Genomic DNA, 18,428 nt, shown 5'->3' on the forward strand with positions numbered 1-18,428 from the left:
GCTGGCGTCCTCCAGCTCCTTGGCCTGGTAATAATGGGGGGCCACCTCCAGCAGCCAGGCGCTGTCGATCTCGATCACCTGGGGACGAAGGGGACGCGCGGCGGGGACGTCACTCGGTGGCCCCGGGGAGCGGCGTGTCACCCCGAGCCCGCGGCGGGGACGAGGGGGACGGGGGGACGGGGGGGGGACGGGGACGCCGCGGTGGCGACGCGTGGCTTGTCATCGTCCCGCTCGCAAAAGGGGACGAGGCCACCGGGTCCGGGGACGTCCCATCGTCCTTGATCCCCGGGGGGACGTGGCTACGGGGTGGCTGTCACCCTGGTCACCGTGGGGACGTGGCCATGGGGTCACTGTCACCCTGGTCACTGTGGGGACGTGGCTACGGGGTCCCTGTCACCCTGGTCACTGTGGGGACGTGGCTACGGGGTCGCTGTCACCGTGGTCCCCGTGGGGATGTGGCCACCGGGTCCCTGTCACCCTGGTCACTGTGGGGATGTGGCTACGGGGTCGCTGTCACTGTGGTCACCATGGGGACATGGCCATGGGGTCACTGTCACCCTCATTCCCATGGGGACATGGACACGGGGTCCCTGTCACCCTGGTCACCGTGGGGACGTGGCTACGGGGTCGCTGTCACCCTGGTCACCGTGGGGACGTGGCCACCGGGTCGCTGTCACCCTGGTCACCATGGGGATGTGGCCACCAGGTCCCTGTCACCCTGGTCACTGTGGGGATGTGGCCACCGGGTCGCTGTCACCCTGGTCACTGTGGGGACACGGCCACGGGGTCCCTGTCACCCTGGTCACCGTGGGGATGTGGCCACCAGGTCCCTGTCACCCTGGTCCCCACGGGGACATGGCCACCAGGTCCCTGCCACCCTGGTCCCCATGGAGGGCACAGTGTCCCTGTCCCCACCCTGTCACCCTGCTCCCCGTGGGGACATGGCTGCGGGGTCCCCGTCACCCTCCTGTCCCCAGGGTCCCTGGCCGTGTCCCCATCCCTGCAGCCACATCCCTGTCCCAGTGTCCCCAGGGCCCTGTGGTGACATCCCCGTGCCTAGGGTGGTGTCCCCTGTCCCCATCCTGTGTCCCCATGGCCGGGTCCCTGTCCCCATGGTGACATTCCCCACGTCCCCGGCCGCGTCCCTGGCCCTGTCCCCTTCCCTACGGCCACATCCCTGTCCCAGTGTCCCCACGGCCACGTCCCCATCCCTGTCCCAAGGTCCCCACGGCCATGTCCTTGTCCCCATGGTGACATCCCCATAGCAGCGTCCCTGTCCCCATGGCCACGTCCCCACAGCAGTGTCCCCATCCCCACAGCCACGTCCCTGTCCCCATGGCCATGTCCCCATAGCAGTGTCCCTGTCCCCATCCCCACAGCCACGTCGCCATCCCAACGTCCCCATGGCCACGTCCCCGTCCCCATAGCAGCGTCCCCATCCCTACAGCCATGTCCCCGTCCCCATGGCCACGTCCCCATAGCAGTGTCCCTGTCCCCATCCCCACAGCCACGTCGCCATCCCAACGTCCCCATGGCCACGTCCCTGTCCCCATAGCAGCGTCCCCATCCCTACAGCCACGTCCCTGTCCCCATGGCTACGTCCCCATAGCAGTGTCCCTGTCCCCATCCCCACAGCCACGTCCCCATCCCAACGTCCCCATGGCCACGTCCCTGTCCCCATAGCAGTGTCCCCGTCCCCATAGCAGTGTCCCCATCCCTACAGCCACGTCCCCGTCCCAATGTCCCCATGGCCACGTCCCCGTCCCCACAGCAGTGTCCCCATCCCTACAGCCACGTCCCTGTCCCCATAGCAGTGTCCCCGTCCCTACAGCCACGTCCCTGTCCCCATGGCCACGTCCCCATAGCAGCGTCCCTGTCCCCATCCCTACAACCACGTCCCCGTCCCAACATCCCCAATGGCCACGTCCCTGTCCCCATAGCAGTGTCCCCGTCCCCATAGCAGTGTCCCCATCCCTACAGCCACGTCCCTGTCCCCATGGCTACGTCCCCATAGCAGTGTCCCTGTCCCCATCCCCACAGCCACGTCCCCGTCCCAATGTCCCCATGGCCACGTCCCTGTCCCCATAGCAGTGTCCCCATCCCTACAGCCATGTCCCCATCCCAACGTCCCCATGGCCGTGTCCCCGTCCCCATAGCAGTGTCCCCGTCCCTACAGCCACGTCCCTGTCCCCATGGCCACGTCCCCATAGCAGCGTCCCTGTCCCCATCCCTACAACCACGTCCCCGTCCCAACATCCCCATGGCCACGTCCCCGTCCCCATAGCAGCGTCCCCATCCCTACAGCCACATCCCCGTCCCAATGTCCCCATAGCAGTGTCCCTGTCCCCATAGCAGTGTCCCCATCCCTACAGCCACGTCCCTGTCCCCACGTCCCCGTCCCCATAGCAGCGTCCCTGTCCCCATCCCTACAGCCACGTCGCCATCCCAACGTCCCCATGGCCACGTCCCCGTCCCCACAGCAGTGTCCCTGTCCCCATAGCAGTGTCCCCATCCCTACAGCCACGTCCCTGTCCCCATGGCCACGTCCCCATAGCAGCGTCCCCGTCCCTGTCCCCATAGCAGTGTCCCCATCCCTACAGCCACGTCCCCGTCCCAACGTCCCCACGGCCACATCCCCGTCCCCGCCGCGTCCCCCGTCCCCCTTTCCCCGCGCCGCCGTCCCCGGCCGCGTCCCCGCGTCCCCGCGCCCCCCAACCTGTCGCATGAACTCCTTGGTGGTGAAGACGAGCTCGTGGTAGAGCACCCAGCGGGGCTGCTCCTCGAAGAGGGAGCTGTTGGGGTGGATGAAAACCGTCTGCTGGTGCTTCACCGTGCGGTAGCCCCCCCGCGTCAGCCGCGCCGTGTGGTAGAAGAAGCCGGCGGTGATGGCCTGGGGGGGGGGACGGCAGCGGGGGGGGTCAGCAGCGGGGGGGGGGGGGAGGGAAGAGGATCCTGGGGGTGGTGGGGGGTGTTAGGAGGGGAATTGGGGGTCCTGGGGGGATCTGAGAGGCTCCTGGGGGGATTCCAGGAGGGGAATTGGGGGTCCCTGGGGGGTCTGAGAGGCTCCTGGGGGATACCAGGAGGGGAATTGGGGGTCCCTGGGGGGTCTGAGAGGCTCCTGGGGGATACCAGGAGGGGAATTGGGGGTCCCTGGGGATCCTAGGGGGAAAATGGGGGTCCCTGGGGGGTCTGAGAGGCTCCTGGGGGGATACCAGGAGGGGAATTGGGGGTCCCTGGGGATCCTAGGGGGGGGAAGTGGGGGTCCCTGCAGGTCCTGGGGGGAACTTGGGGGTCCCAGGAGGGGAAATGGGGGTCCCTGGGGATTCCAAGAGGGGAAATGGGGGTGCCCATGGGTCCTGAGGGAAAGTTGGGGGTCCCAGGAGCAGAAATGGGGGTCCCTGGGGGGTCTGAGAGGCTCCTGGGGGGATACCAGGAGGGGAATTGGGGGTCCCTGGGGATCCTGGGGGGGGGAAGTGGGGGTCCCTGCAGGTCCTGGGGGGAACTTGGGGGTCCCAGGAGGGGAAATGGGGGTCCCTGGGGATCCTAGGGGGGGAAGTGGGGGTCCCTGCAGGTCCTGGGGGGAACTTGGGGGTCCCAGGAGGGGAAATGGGGGTCCCTGGGGATTCCAAGAGGGGAAATGGGGGTACCAGGGGGTCCAACGGGTGGAAATGGGGGTCCCCATTGGGGGGTCCCAGGAGGGGAAATGGGGGTCCCAGAGGGTCCGACAGAGGGGAAACAGGGGTCCTGCAGGTCCTGAAGGAAAGTTGGGGGTCCCAGGAGGGGAAATGGGGGTCCCCGGGGGATCCTATGGGGGGAAATGGGGGTCCTTGCAGGTTCTGGGGGGAACTTGGGGGGTCCCAGGAGGGGACATGGGGGTCTCCGGGGATCCCAAGAGGGGACATGGGGGTACCTGGGGGTACCAGGGGGTCCAACGGGTGGAAATGGGGGTCCCCATGGTTCCTGGGGGGAACTTGGGGGGTCCCAGGAGGGGAAATGGGGGGTCCCAGGGGATCCCGTGGGGGGGAAATGGGGGTCCTTGCAGGTCCTGGGGGGAACGTGGGGGTCCCAGGAGGGAAAATGGGGGTCCCAGAGGATAATGGGGGGTCCCCTGCAGGTCCTGGGGGGAACTTGGGGGGTCCCAGGAGGGGGACATGGGGGTCTCCGGGGATCCCAAGAGGGGACATGGGGGTACCTGGGGGGTCCCAGGGGGGTCCAACGGGTGGAAATGGGGGTCCCCCATGGGTCCTGGGGGGAACTTGGGGGTCCCAGGAGGGGAAATGGGGGTCCCAGGGGATCCCGTGGGGGGGAAATGGGGGTCCTTGCAGGTCCTGGGGGGAACCTGGGGGTCCCAGGAGGGGACATGGGGGTCCCAGGGGATCCCGTGGGGGGAAATGGGGGTCCTTGCAGGTCCTGAGGGAAAGTTGGGGGTCCCAGGAGGGAAAATGGGGGGTCCCAGAGGGTAATGGGGGGTCCTTGCAGGCCCTGGGGGGGACCTTGGGGGTCCCAGGAGGGGACATGGGGGTCCCGGGGGATCCCGTGGGGGGAAACGGGGGTGCCCACGGCTCCTGGGCAGAACCTGGGGGGGGGGGGGGCCCGGAGGCTCCTGGGGGGGGTCCCAAGGGGGAAAACCAGGGAACCCGCGGGGGCCCCGGGAGGGAGGAAAGGGGGGGGGGGGGTCGGGGGGGGGTCCCGGGGGGCCGGGGGTCCCACCTTGCGGACGAGGGCGTAGTCGCCGGCGCAGGAGGAGGGGGCGACCTCGACGCGCTCCATGAGCCCCTCCAGCTGCTCCCGCACGTCCCGCGCCCGGCGCAGCGAGCGCGCCTGCACGAAGTGCTCGTAGCACCACTGCAGGGAGTGCCCGCTGGCCACCCACTGCCCGGGGCACGGCGGGGACGGGGGGGACACGGGGGGGACGGGGGGGATACAGGGGACGTGGGGACACGGGGGACACAGGGGATACAGGGACACGGGGGGATACAGGGGACGTGGGGACACGGGGGACACAGGGGACATGGGGGGACGGGGGATGTGGGGACACAGGGGACACGGGGGATACAGGGACACAGGGGGGATACAGGGGACGTGGGGACACGGGGGACACGGGGGACGGGGGGGGTACAGGGGACGTGGGACACGGGGACACAGGGACACGGGGGGACACAGAGGGGACAGGGGACGTGGGGACACGGGGGACACGGGACATGGGGGGGTACAGGGGATGTGGGGACATGGGGGACACAGGGGACATGGGGGGGACGGGGGATGTGGGGACACGGGGGACACGGGGGATACAGGGACACAGGGGGGATACAGGGGACGTGGGGACATGGGGGGTACAGGGGACGTGGGGACACAGGGGACACGGGGGACATGGGGGGTACAGGGGACATGGGGACACGGGGGGGATACAGGGGACGTGGGGGTACAGGGGACATGGGGACACGGGGGGGGGACACGGGGGACACGGGGGATACAGGGACACGGCGGGGATACAGGGACGTGGGGACACGGGGGATACAGGGGACGTGGGGACACAGGGGACACAGGGGATACAGGGACACGGGGGGGATACAGGGGACGTGGGGACACAGGGGACACAGGGGACATGGGGGGGACGGGGGACGTGGGGACATGGGGGACACGGGGGACAGGGGGGGTACAGGGGGGGTACAGGGACGTGAGGACACGGGGGACACGGGGGACACGGGGGGTACAGGGGACGTGGGGACACAGGGACACAGGGACACAGGGGGGACATGGGGGGTACAGGGGACGTGGGGACACAGGGGACACGGGACATGGGGGGTACAGGGGATGTGGGGACACGGGGACACAGGGACACGGGGACAGGGGACGTGGGGACACGGGGGACACGGGGGATACAGGGACACAGGGGGATACAGGGGACGTGGGGACACAGGGGACACGGGGGACATGGGGGGTACAAGGGGACGTGGGGACACGGGGGGGACACAGAGGGGACAGGGGACGTGGGGACACATGGGACATGGGGGGGACAGGGACACGGGGGATACAGGGGACACAGGGGACATAGGGGGTACAGGGGACGTGGGGACACGGGGACACAGGGACACGGGGGGGACACAGGGGGGACAGGGGACGTGGGGACACAGGGGACATGGGGGGACAGGGGACATGGGGACACAGGGGACACGGGGGACATGGGGGGTACAGGGGACGTGGGGACACGGGGGGGGATACAGGGGATGTAGGGACACAGGGGACATGGGGGGATAGAGGGGACATGGGGACACAGGGGACAGGGGGGGTACAGGGGACGTGGGGACACAGGGGACACAGGGGACAGGGGGGGTACAGGGGACGTGGGGACAGGGGGGGTACAGGGGACGTGGGGACACGGGGACACAGGACACGGGGGACACAGGGGACCACGGGGGACATGGGGACATGGGGGGTACAGGGGACGTGGGGACACGGGGAGACATGAGGGGACACAGGGGACACGGGGGACGCGGGGGACATGGGGGACACGAGGACATAGGGACATGAGGGGACACAGGGACATGGGGGATATGAGGAGACAGGGACATGGGGACACGAGGGAATAGAGGGGACATGGGACACGAGGACATGAGGATGAGGGGACACAGGGGACACGGCAGGACATGACATGGGGACACGGCAGGACATGACATGGGGACATGAGGGGACACAGGGACGTGGGGGGACATGAGGACACGGGGACAAGGGGACACGAGGGGACACGGGGGAACACGAGCACACAGACATGAGGGGACATGGGGACACGGGTGGGGACACCGGACATGGGGACAGGGACACGGGGACAGGGACGGGGGGGACACAGGGACGCGGTCAGTGCCTGGTCCTGGACCCCCCCGGCCCCCCCCAGCGCACCCCAGCACCTGCCACGGCCCCTCTCTGTGTCCCCCCGCGTCCCCGTGTCCCCCCCCGTGTCCCCCTCATGTCCCCCCCCCATGTCCCCATGTCCCCCCGTGTCACCGTGTCCCCCCCACGTCCCTCCCCGTGTCCCCCCCCATGTCCCCATGCCCTGCCGCCACGTCCCCTTCCTTTTCTCCCCCGTGTCCCCATGTCCCCCCCCTGTGTCCCCATGTCCCCCGCCACGTCCCTCCCCGTGTCCCCCCCTGTGTCCCCATGTCCCCCCCCCAGTCACCGTGTCCCCTCCATGTCCCCCCTCATGTCCCCCCCCCCGTGTCCCCATGCCCCCCCACTACGTCCCCTTCCTTTTCTCCCCCCTGTGTCCCCGTGTCCCCCCATGTCCCTGTGTCCCCCCATGTCCCCGTGTCCCCCCCATGACCTGCCTCTGTGTCCCCATGTCCCCCCCATGTCCCTCCTCATGTCCCCGCCCTGTGTCCCCGTGTCCCCCCCTGTGTCCCCATGTCCCCCCCAGTCACCGTGTCCCCCCCGTGTCCCCATGTCCCTCCCCGTGTCCCCCCTCCTGTCCCCCCCCGTGTCCCCATGCCCCCCCACCCCGTCCCCTTTCCTTTTTTCCCCGTGTCCCCATGTCCCCCCCGTGTCCCCGCGTCCCCCCCCCCGTGTCCCCCCTCATGTCCCCCTCTGTGTCCCCATGCCCCCCTCATGTCCCCCCTCCTGTCCCCCCCCGTGTCCCCATGCCCCCCCGCCACGTCCCCTTCCTTTTCTCCCCGTGTCCCCGCGTCCCCCCGTGTCCCCCACGTCCCCCCTGTGTCCCCCCTCATGTCCCCCCCCGTGTCCCCATGTCCCTCCCCATGTCCCCCCTCCTGTCCCCCCCCGTGTCCCCATGCCCCCCCACCCCGTCCCCTTTCCTTTTCTCCCCCCGTGTCCCCACATCCCCCCCCATGTCCCCGTGTCCCCTCTGTGTCCCCATGTCCCCCCCCGTGTCCCCCCCATGACCTGCCTCTGTGTCCCCATGTCCCCCCCATGTCCCTCCCCGTGTCCCCCCTCATGTCCCCCCCATGTCCCCATGTCCCCCCCCCAGTCACCGTGTCCCCCCCACGTCCCCCCTCATGTCCCCCCCCGTGTCCCCATGTCCCCCCCCATGTCCCCCCCCGTGTCCCCACGTCCCCCCCACCCCGTCCCCCTTCCTTTTCTCCCCCCGTGTCCCCGCGTCCCCCCCGTGTCCCCGTGTCCCCCCCGCGTCCCCCCCCCGCCCGTGCCTGGCTGTAGACGTTGAGCAGGACGAGGTGGTCGCCCCCGGGCAGGTGGAAGCCCAGGCGGGCGCTGTCGGCGTGCAGCACCTTGTCCTTGGGCCGGTAGAAGATGGCGTTGTTGACGGAGAGCATGGCCGCCACCGTCAGCACCTCCTCCGTGCAGCCGTACCTGCGGGCCGCGGGGACGCGGGGACACGGGGACGTCACCGCGGGGACGCGGGGGCGACCGCGGCTTGGGGGGCGAGCGAGGGAGGGGTGGGGAGGGGGACGTCGCGGGGATGAGCTGGGGACAAGATGAGGACGGGCTCGGGACAAACTGGGGACATGGGCAGGACAGGCGGGGACACCAGGGGACAAGCGGGGACACCCAAGGGGAGACCACCAGGACACCTGGGGACACCAGGGGACAACCTGGGGACACTCAAGGGGAGACCACCAGGACATCTGGGGACACCAGGGGACAACCTGGGGACACTCAAGGTGAAACCACCAGGACATCTGGGGACACCAGGGGACAACCTGGGGACACCCAAGGGGAGACCACCAGGACATCTGGGGACAACCTCGGGACACCAGCAGGACACCTAAGGACACCCAAGGGGAGACCATCAGGACACCTGGGGACACCAGGGGACAACCTGGGGACACCCAAAGGGAGACCACCAGGACACCTGGGGACACCAGGGGACAACCTGGGGACACTCAAGGGGAGACCACCAGGACATCTGGGGACAACCTGGGGACACCACCAGGACACCTGGGGACACCTGGGGACACCACCAGGACACCTGGGGACAAGCTGGGGACACTCAAGGGGAGACCACCAGGACACCTGGGGACAACCTGGGGACACCACAAGGACACCTAGGGACAAACTGGGGACACCAGCAGGACACTCAGGGACACCAGAGGACAACCTGGGGACACCACCAGGGGACACCCAAAGGGAGACCACCAGGACATCTGGGGACACCAGGGGACAACCTGGGGACACTCAAGGGGAGACCACCAGGACATCTGGGGACAACCTGGGGACACCAGGGGACACTCAAGGGGAGACCACCAGGACATCTGGGGACAACCTGGGGACACCACAAGGACACCTGGGGACAAACTGGGGACACCAGCAGGACACTCAGGGACACCAGAGGACAACCTGGGGACACCACCAGGGGACACCACCAGGGGAGACCATCAGGACATCTGGGGACAAACTGGGGACACCACCAGGACACCCGGGGACACCAGGGGACAACCTGGGGACACTCAAGGAGAGACCACCAGGACATCTGGGGACAACCTGGGGACACAACCAGGACACCTGGGGACAACCCAGGGGACACGTAGGGGGCCACCACAAGGACACCCAGGGACAGCCTGGGGACACCCCGGGGACACCCTGGGGACACCCTGGGGACACCTTGGGGACACCTTGGGGACACCCCGGGGACACCCCGGGGACACCCTGGGGACACCTTGGGGACACCTTGGGGACACTCTGGGGACACCCCGGGGACACCTTGGGGACACCTTGGGGACACTCTGGGGACACCCTGGGGACACCTTGGGGACACCTTGGGGACACCCTGGGGACACCCTGGGGACACCTTGGGGACACCTTGGGGACACTCTGGGGACACCCTGGGGACACCTTGGGGACACCCTGGGGACACCCCAGGGACACCTTGGGGACACCCTGGGGACACCCTGGGGACACCTTGGGGACACCTTGGGGACACCCTGGGGACACCCCGGGGACACCTTGGGGACACCCCGGGGACACCCTGGGGACACCTTGGGGACACCTTGGGGACACCCCGGGGACACCTTGGGGACACCCTGGGGACACCTTGGGGACACCTTGGGGACACCCCGGGGACACCCCGGGGACACCCCGGGGACACCCTGGGGACACCTTGGGGACACCTTGGGGACACCCTGGGGACACTCACTGCTCGGAGGCCAGGATCATCTTGGCCAACATGGGCTCCACCGGCAGCTCCGCCATGCGCCGGCCCAGCTGGGGACAGGAGGGGACAGCGTTGGGCCCAGTGCTCCCAGTAACCCCGCCCAGTGCTCCCAGTGCTCCCAGTGCCGTGGGGAGCTCGCCCACGGGGCCCACCACCACCATCCCAGTCCCTCCCAGTCCCTCCCAGTGCTCCCAGTACCATGGCGAGCTCGCCCAGAGGATCCACCACCACCACCCCCGTCCCTCCCAGTCCCTCCCAGTGCTCCCAGTACCGTGGGGAGCTCACCCAGAGGGTCCACCACCACCATCCCAGTCCCTCCCAGTGCTCCCAGTACCATGGTGAGCTCACCCAGAAGGTCCACCACCACCCCAGTCCCTCCCAGTACCGTGGGTAGCTCACCCAGAGGGTCCACCACCACCACCCCAGTCCCTCCCAGTCCCTCCCAGTGCTCCCAGTACCGTGGGGAGCTCACCCAGAGGGTCCACCACCACCACCCCAGTCCCTCCCAGTCCCTCCCAGTGCTCCCAGTACCATGGTGAGCTCACCCAGAGGGTCCACCACCACCACCCCAGTCCCTCCCAGTCCCTCCCAGTGCTCCCAGTACCATGGTGAGCTCACCCAGAGGGTCCACCACCACCACCCCAGTCCCTCCCAGTCCTCCCAGTACCATGGTGAGCTCGCCCAGAGGGTCCACCACCACCAGCCCAGTCCCTCCCAGTAACCCCGCCCAGTGCTCCCAGTACCATGGCGAGCTCACCCAGAGGGTCCACCACCACCACCCCAGTCCCTCCCAGTCCCTCCCAGTGCTCCCAGTACCATGGTGAGCTTGCCCAGAAGGTCCACCACCACCATCCCAGACCCTCCCAGTCCCTCCCAGTGCTCCCAGTATTGTGGTGAGCTCACCCAGGGGGTCCACCACCCCAGTCCCTCCCAGTACCATGGTGAGCTCACCCAGAAGGTCCACCACCACCCCAGTCCCTCCCAGTCCCTCCCAGTGCTCCCAGTACCGTGGGGAGCTCACCCAGAGGGTCCACCACCACCATCCCAGTCCCTCCCAGTCCCTCCCAGTGCTCCCAGTACCATGGTGAGCTCACCCAGAAGGTCCACCACCACCCCAGTCCCTTCCAGTCCCTCCCAGTACCATGGTGAGCTCACCCAGAGGGTCCACCACCACCACCCCAGTCCCTCCCAGTCCCTCCCAGTCCCTCCCAGTGCTCCCAGTACCATGGTGAGCTCACCCATAGGGTCCACCACCACCACCCCAGTCCCTCCCAGTCCCTCCCAGTGCTCCCAGTACCGTGGTGAGCTCGCCCAGGTGGTTGAGGGCGCCCAGGGCGTAGAGCTGCTCCAGCGCCAGCACCAGCGTCTCGTGGGGCGGCGGGTCCAGGAAGTCGAAGTGGATGAGGTCGTTGATGCCTGGGGACGGGGACGTCACCTCCTGTCACCCCAGGGGCCACCCCGGAGCCCTCCTGGTCCCCCCGGGGTGTCACCACCCCCAGCCCAAAACGTCCCCGACGTCCCCCGCGTCCCCAGCTGTGGCCCTGCCCCGAGACGCCTTCAGGTCCCCCTCGTTCCCAAGTGTCCCTCAAGATGTTCCCGAGATGCCACAACGGTCCCCAAGATGCCCTTGAGATGCCTCCTAAGATGTCCCCATTGTCCCCTGACTGTCCCCACGCTGCCCAGATGTCCCCTATGGTGTCCTTATGCCTCCCGAGATGCCTCCTAAGATGTCCCCATTGTCCCCTGACTGTCCCCACGCTGCCCAGATGTCCCCTACGGTGTCCTTATGCCCCCCGAGATGCCTCCTAAGATGTCCCCATTGTCCCCTGACTGTCCCCACACATCCCGGATGTCCCCTACGGTGTCCTTATGCCCCCCGAGATGCCTCCTAAGATGGTCCATTGTCCCCTGACTGTCCCCACGCTGCCCAGATGTCCCCTACGGTGTCCTTATGCCCCCTGAGATGCCTCCTAAGATGTCCCGATTGTCCCCAAGATGCCTCCTGAGACGCCTCCATATCTTGATGTCTCCCGAGATGTCCTAACACCCCTTAAAATGGCCAAATGTCCCCCAAGATGCTTCCTGAGATGCCTCAATGCCTCCTAAGATGACCTAATGTCCCCTAAGATGTCCCCTGAGATGCTCTGACACCCATTAAGATGTCCCAATGCTCCCTAAGATGCCTCCTAACGTGGCCCAATGCTCCCTAAGGTACCACAATCCCTTCCGAGATGTCTCCTGAGAAGCCCTGATGGACCCCGAGATGCCCCAAGCGCTCCTGAGATGTCTCCTGAGATGCCCTGATGGCCCTTAGCACGCCCCAAAGCCCCTTGAGATGCCTCCTGAGAAGCCCCAATGCCCTCTAAGATGCTTCAATGCCCCCGAGATGCCTCCTGAGATGCCCTGATGGCCCTTAGGATGCCCCAAAGCCCCCTGAGATGCCTCCTGATGTGCTCCAATGCTCTCCAAGATGTCCCGATGCCCCCTAGAAGGCCCCGATGCTCCCTAAGATGCCTCCTGAGATGCCGACAGCCCTTAGGATGCCCCAGTGGCCCTTGAGATGCCTCCTGAGATGCTCTGATGGCCTCTAGGATGCCCCAATGCCCCTTGAGATGCCTCCTGAGAAGCCCCAATACCCTCTAAGATGCTCCGATGCCCCCTGAGATGCCTCCTGAGATGTCCTGACACCTCCTGGGACGCCCCAATGCCCCCTGAGATGCTCCAATGCTCTCCAAGATGTCCCAATACCCCCTAGGATGCCCTGATGCTCCCCAAGATGCCTCCTGAGATGCCAACAGCCCTTAGGATGCCCCAGTGGCCCCCGAGATGCCTCCTGACATGCTCTGATGGCCCCTAGGATGCCCCAATGCCCCTTGAGATGCCTCCTGAGAAGCCCCAATGCCCTCTAAGATGCTCCGATGCCCCCCGAGATGCCCCCATGGGCCCCAAAACACCCCCAGCCCCCCCGTCTCACCAAGGCTCTTGAGGAGCAGGACGAGGGAGCCCAGGTCGGCGCGTTGGATCTCGGGCACCGGCGTCTCCTCCAGCTCGTGCTGGAAGGCCCAGGCCGTGTAGAGGCGGAAACACTTCCCGGGAGCCACCCGGCCCGCACGGCCCGCACGCTGGTTCGCCGAGGCCTGCGGGTCACCGTCACTTGTCACCCGCAGGGCCACGGGGTGGCGGGGGGACACGGAGGGGGGACACGGAGGGACAAGGGACACGGCTGCCCATGGGGACCCAGAGGCACGGGGACGTGGGGACGCAGAGATGTGGGGCCCAAGGGATGTGGGGACATGAGGACCAAGGGATGTGGGGACATGGAGGGGGACAAGGGACATGGTTTCCCATGGGGACGGGGAGGAATGGGGACCCGGGGACCCAGAGATGTGGGGACCAAGGGACATGGGGACCAAGGGACATGGCTGCCCATGGGGACCCAGGGACGTGGGGACCCAGGGACATGGGGACCCGGGGACATGGGGACCCAAGGGACACGGCTGCCCATGGGGACCCAGAGACGTGGGGACCAAGGGACACGGGGACACGGGGGGACAAGGGACATGGCTGCCCACAGGGACCCAGAAGCAGGAGGACCTGGGGACCCAAAGGGACCTGGAGACCTGGGGACTCAGTGACATGGGGACATGGGGACGTGGAGACATGGGGACCGAGGGATGTGGGGACATGGGGACACAGGGGGACAAGGGACACAGCTGCCCATGGCATGAGGACCTTGGGACCCAAAGAGCTGGGGACCCAGTGACATGGGGACCTGAAGATGCAGGGACCAAGGGCTGTGGGGACACAAGGACCTGGGGACCTGGGGACCAAGGGTTATGGGGACACAAGGACCTGGGGACATGGGGACCAAGGGCTGTGGGGACACAAGGACCTGGGGACCTGGGGACCAAGGGTTATGGGGACACAAGGACCTGGGGACCAAGGGCTGTGGGGACACAAGGACCTGAGGACCTGGGGACCAAGGGTTATGGGGACACAAGGACCTGGGGACATGGGGACCAAGGGCTGCGGGGACACAAGGACCTGAGGACCTGGGGACCAAGGGTTATGGGGACACAAGGACCTGGGGACATGGGGACCAAGGGCTGCGGGGACCTGGGGACCAAGAGTTATGGGGACACAAGGACTTGGGGACATGGGGACACAAGGACCTGGGGACATGGGGACCAAGGGCTGTGGGAACACAAGGACCCGGGGACATGGACACCAAGGGCTGTGGGGACACAAGGACTTGGGGACCTGGGGACCAAGGGTTATGGGGACACAAGGACCTGGGGACATGGGGACCAAGGGCTGCGGGGACACAAGGACCTGGGGACCTGGGGACCAAGGGTTGTGGGGACACAAGGACCTGGGGACCTGGGGACACAAGGACCTGGGGACATGGGGACACAAGGGCCGTGAGGACACCAGGCCACAGCTGCCCACAAGGACCCTGGGGACACGGGGACACACCAGCCCCCACAGGGAGGGGACGCAGCCACCTAAGGGGACCGAGGGGGTGACAGGGGGGTGAGGGGGGTGACGGGGGGGTGACGGGGGGGGTGACAGGGGGGGTGACGGGGGGGTGACGCGGTACCCGGGAGCAGGGGGTGACCACCAGGGACTCCATGCCGGTGCGGGCGCTGTAGCTCTTCTGCTTGCAGAACCCCGGGTCCAGCACGTAGACGATCCCGTCGATGGTCACCGACGTCTCCGCGATGTTGGTGGCCACCACCACCTGGGCCGGGGGGTGGGGGGATCTTAGGCCACGCCCACACTCCAAGCTCCACCCCTTGGCTCCACCCCATGAGCCCCCACCCTCTTAAGCCCCACCCTCTAAGCCCCATCCCTTTAACTGCACCTTATTCAGTCCCGCCCCTTCGGCTCCACCCCACAGACCACAGCCTAAGCCCCGCCCCTTAACCCCACCCTAAGCCCCGCCCCTTAACCCCACCCTAAGCCCCGCCCCCTTAACCCCACCCTAAGCCCCGCCCCTTAACCCCACCCTAAGCCCTGCCCCCTTAACCCCACCCTAAGCCCCACCCCTTAAACCCACCCTAAGCCCCGCCCCCTTAACCCCACCCTAAGCTCCGCCCCCTTAACCCCACCACCCCCTAGACTCTACCTCCTTAAGACACGCCTTATTAAGCCCCACCCCTGGACCCCACCTGCATAGGCTCCACCCCCTTAGCCCCCACCCCGTACAATCCACTTAGACCCCACCCTCCTAAGCTCCACCTTTTAAACTCCACCCTGTTGAGCCCTACCCCTTTAGACCCCACCCTATTAAACCCATGGCCCTTAGACTCCACCCTATTAAGCCCCACCTCCACAGACTCCGCCCCTTAGACCCCACCCTATTACGCTCTGTTCCATGAGGCCTCACTCTATTGACCCCCATGACCTTAAACTCCACCCTCTTAGACCCCACCCCTTAAACCCCACCCTATTAAGCTCCACCTCCTTAGACCCCACCCTCTTAAGTTCTACTCCATTAGACCCCGCCCCTTAGACCCCACCCTATTAAGCCCCACCCCTTTAGCCCCCACCCTATTAAATCCCACCCCTTTAGCCCCTCCTTTATTAAGCTCCACCCCCAGGCCCCACCCCCCTCAGCCCCCACCCCCTCAGCCTGCACACCTCCTAGGCCCCACCCCCTCCTAGGCCCCACCCCCCCTCAGGCTCCACCACCCCCCTCAGGCCCCATTCCCTCCTAGGCCCCACCCCCACTCAGCCCTCACCCCTCCTAGGTCCCACCCCCCTCCCAGGCCCCACCCCCCACTCAGCCCTCACCCCTCCTAGGCCCCACCCCCTCAGGCCCCACCCCCACTCAGCCCTCACCCCTCCTAGCCCCCCCCCCTCAGGCTCCACCCCCCTCAGGCCCCACCCTCCCTCAGGCCCCATTCCCTCCTAGGCCCCACCCCCACTCAGCCCTCACCCCTCCTAGGCCCCACCCCCCTCCTAGGCCCCACCCCCCTCCTAGGCCCCACCCCCCTCCTAGGCCCCACCCCCACTCAGCCCTCACCCCTCCTAGGTCCCACCCCCCTCCCAGGCCCCACCCTCCTCCTAGGCCCCACCCCCACTCAGCCCTCACCCCTCCTAGGCCCCACCCCCTCCTAGGCCCCACCCCCCTCCTAGACCCCACCCCCCTCCTAGACCCCACCCCCCTCCTAGACCCCACCCCCACTCAGCCCTCACCCCTCCTAGGCCCCACCCCCCTCCTAGGCCCCACCCCCTCCCGGGCCCCACCCCCCTCCCGGGCCCCACCCCCCTCCCGGGCCCCACCCCCCTCAGGCCCCACCCCCTCCGCCTTGCCTCCCTCTCTTCCCCCTTCCCCTCAGCGCCCCCCCCTCCACCCCCCCATGAGGCTCCACCCCCTCCCCCGCGCAAGCCCCGCCCCTGGGCTCCCCTTAAAGGGCCAGCGGCCACCTTGCGGGCGCCGGGGGGGGTGGGCTCGAAGATGCGGGCCTGCATGTCGGAGGGGAGGTTGGCGTAGATGGGCAGCACCAGCAGCTCGGGCAGGCGGGAGCCCAGGCGGCGGCAGCGCTCCTGCAGCAGCTCCACGCAGGCCTCGATCTCCTCCTGCCGCGGCACCTCAGCGCGGGGCGGGGGACGCGGGGACGGCCGGGGGGGGGGGGGGACACGGGGACGGGGACGCCTGGGGACGTGCAGGGGACGCGGGGACTCCCAGGGGGACAGGGACAGGCGGGGACGCCTGGGGAGAGGGGGATGCTCAGGGGAGCGGGGACACTTGGGGACACCCAGGGGACATGGGGACGACTCAGGGGAACGGGGACACTTGGGGACATCCAGGGGACATGGGGACGACTCAGGGGAATGGGGACACTTGGGGACACCCAGGGGGACAAGGAGATGGCGGGGGGACAGGGACACCCGGGGCGACAGGGACACCCGGGGGGACATGGGGACACCTAGGGACACCCAGGGGGACAGGTCAGGGGGACAAGGAGATGGCGGGGGGACAGGGACACCCGAGGGGACAAGGACACCTGGGGACAGGGGGATGCTCAGGGGAATGGGGACACCCAGGGGACACGGGGACACCCAGGGGGACAGGGACGACTCAGGGGAAGGGGGACGCCTGGGGACATGCAGGGGACGTGGGGACTCCCAGGGGGACAAGGAGATGGCAGGGGGAAAGGGACACCCGGGGGGACATGGGGACACCCGGGGGGACATGGGGACACCTGGGGACACCCAGGGGACACGGGGACACCCAGGGGACATGGGGACGATTCAGGGGACATGGGGACACCTGGGGACATGCCGGGGACATGGGGACTCCCAGGGGGACAAGGAGATGGCGGGGGGACAGGGACACCCGGGGGGACATGGGGACACCTGGGGACACCCAGGGGGACAGGTCAGGGGGGACAAGGAGATGGCGGGGGGACAGGGACACCCGGGGGGACAGGGGGATGCTCAGGGGAACGGGGACATCTCGGGGGACGGGGACACCGAGGAGGGATGGGGACATCCAGGGGGACACCAGGGGAATGGGGCCACCAGGGCCACCAGGGCCACCAGGGGGACAGGAACGCCCAGGGGGACGCAGGGGAACGGGGACGACCACAGGGATGGGGACACCCAGGGGACATCAGGGCCACCGAGGGGATGGGGACGGCCAGGTGACATCGGGATGACACCGAGAGCACGAACAGGGAGGGGACAGAGAAAGGGACAACGAGGACACGGGGGGGGGGGGGTGGCCCAGGGGACACGGGGGTGGCCCAGGGGACACGGGGGGTGCCCAGGGGACACGGGGGGGTGGCAGGGAGGGGACAGAGGTGACACGGGGACACCCACCTGGCCGGTGAGGAAGACGAGGATGTCCCCGGGGGGCTGGGTGACGTGGATCTGCAGCACCGACACCACGCACGCCTCCAGGTAGTCGGCCTCGGGCGCCTGGGGAGGGGACATCGGGGGGGACATCGGGGGGGGGGGGACATCAGCACCGGCTGTCCCCAAGTGTCCCCAGGCATCCCCCCACCCCCCCCCGCCGCACGGTGTCCCCATGTCCCGCTGGCACCCCCCGTGTCCCCCACGGTCCCCGTGTCCCTCGCTGTCCCCTTCTCCCCCGTCATCCCCCCCGTGTCCCCTCGTCCCCCCGTGTCCCCGTGTCCCCTTGTCCCCCTGTCCCCACATCCCCCAACACCCCCCAGTGTCCCCAGATGTCCCCTTGTCCCCCCGTGTCCCCGTGTCCCCCCGTGTCCCCTTGTCCCCATGTCCCCAGCATCCTGCTGTCCCCCAGCGCCCCACGTCCCCCCGTGTCCCCTTGTCCCCC

General features: G+C 68.0%; 1 protein-coding gene across 1 annotated transcript in view; it reads right to left on the bottom strand.

Moving 5' to 3' along the window:
* Window positions 1–6: 6 nt before the first annotated feature.
* The window catches only part of DHX16 (DEAH-box helicase 16), a gene marked incomplete at its 3' end in the record, with an annotated part of 36,700 nt that continues 18,278 nt past the window's right edge, over window positions 7–18,428 (bottom strand). Inside the window, 10 exon segments of the mRNA XM_075489586.1 lie at window positions 7–78; window positions 2,717–2,890; window positions 4,711–4,872; window positions 8,157–8,319; window positions 10,103–10,170; window positions 11,418–11,536; window positions 13,095–13,257; window positions 14,721–14,861; window positions 16,553–16,705; window positions 17,951–18,049. Coding sequence (XP_075345701.1) covers window positions 7–78; window positions 2,717–2,890; window positions 4,711–4,872; window positions 8,157–8,319; window positions 10,103–10,170; window positions 11,418–11,536; window positions 13,095–13,257; window positions 14,721–14,861; window positions 16,553–16,705; window positions 17,951–18,049 — 1,314 coding nt within the window.

Source organism: Mycteria americana, unplaced genomic scaffold (genome assembly GCF_035582795.1).
Source record: "Mycteria americana isolate JAX WOST 10 ecotype Jacksonville Zoo and Gardens unplaced genomic scaffold, USCA_MyAme_1.0 Scaffold_207, whole genome shotgun sequence".
NCBI classification, from domain to species: Eukaryota; Metazoa; Chordata; class Aves; order Ciconiiformes; family Ciconiidae; genus Mycteria; species Mycteria americana.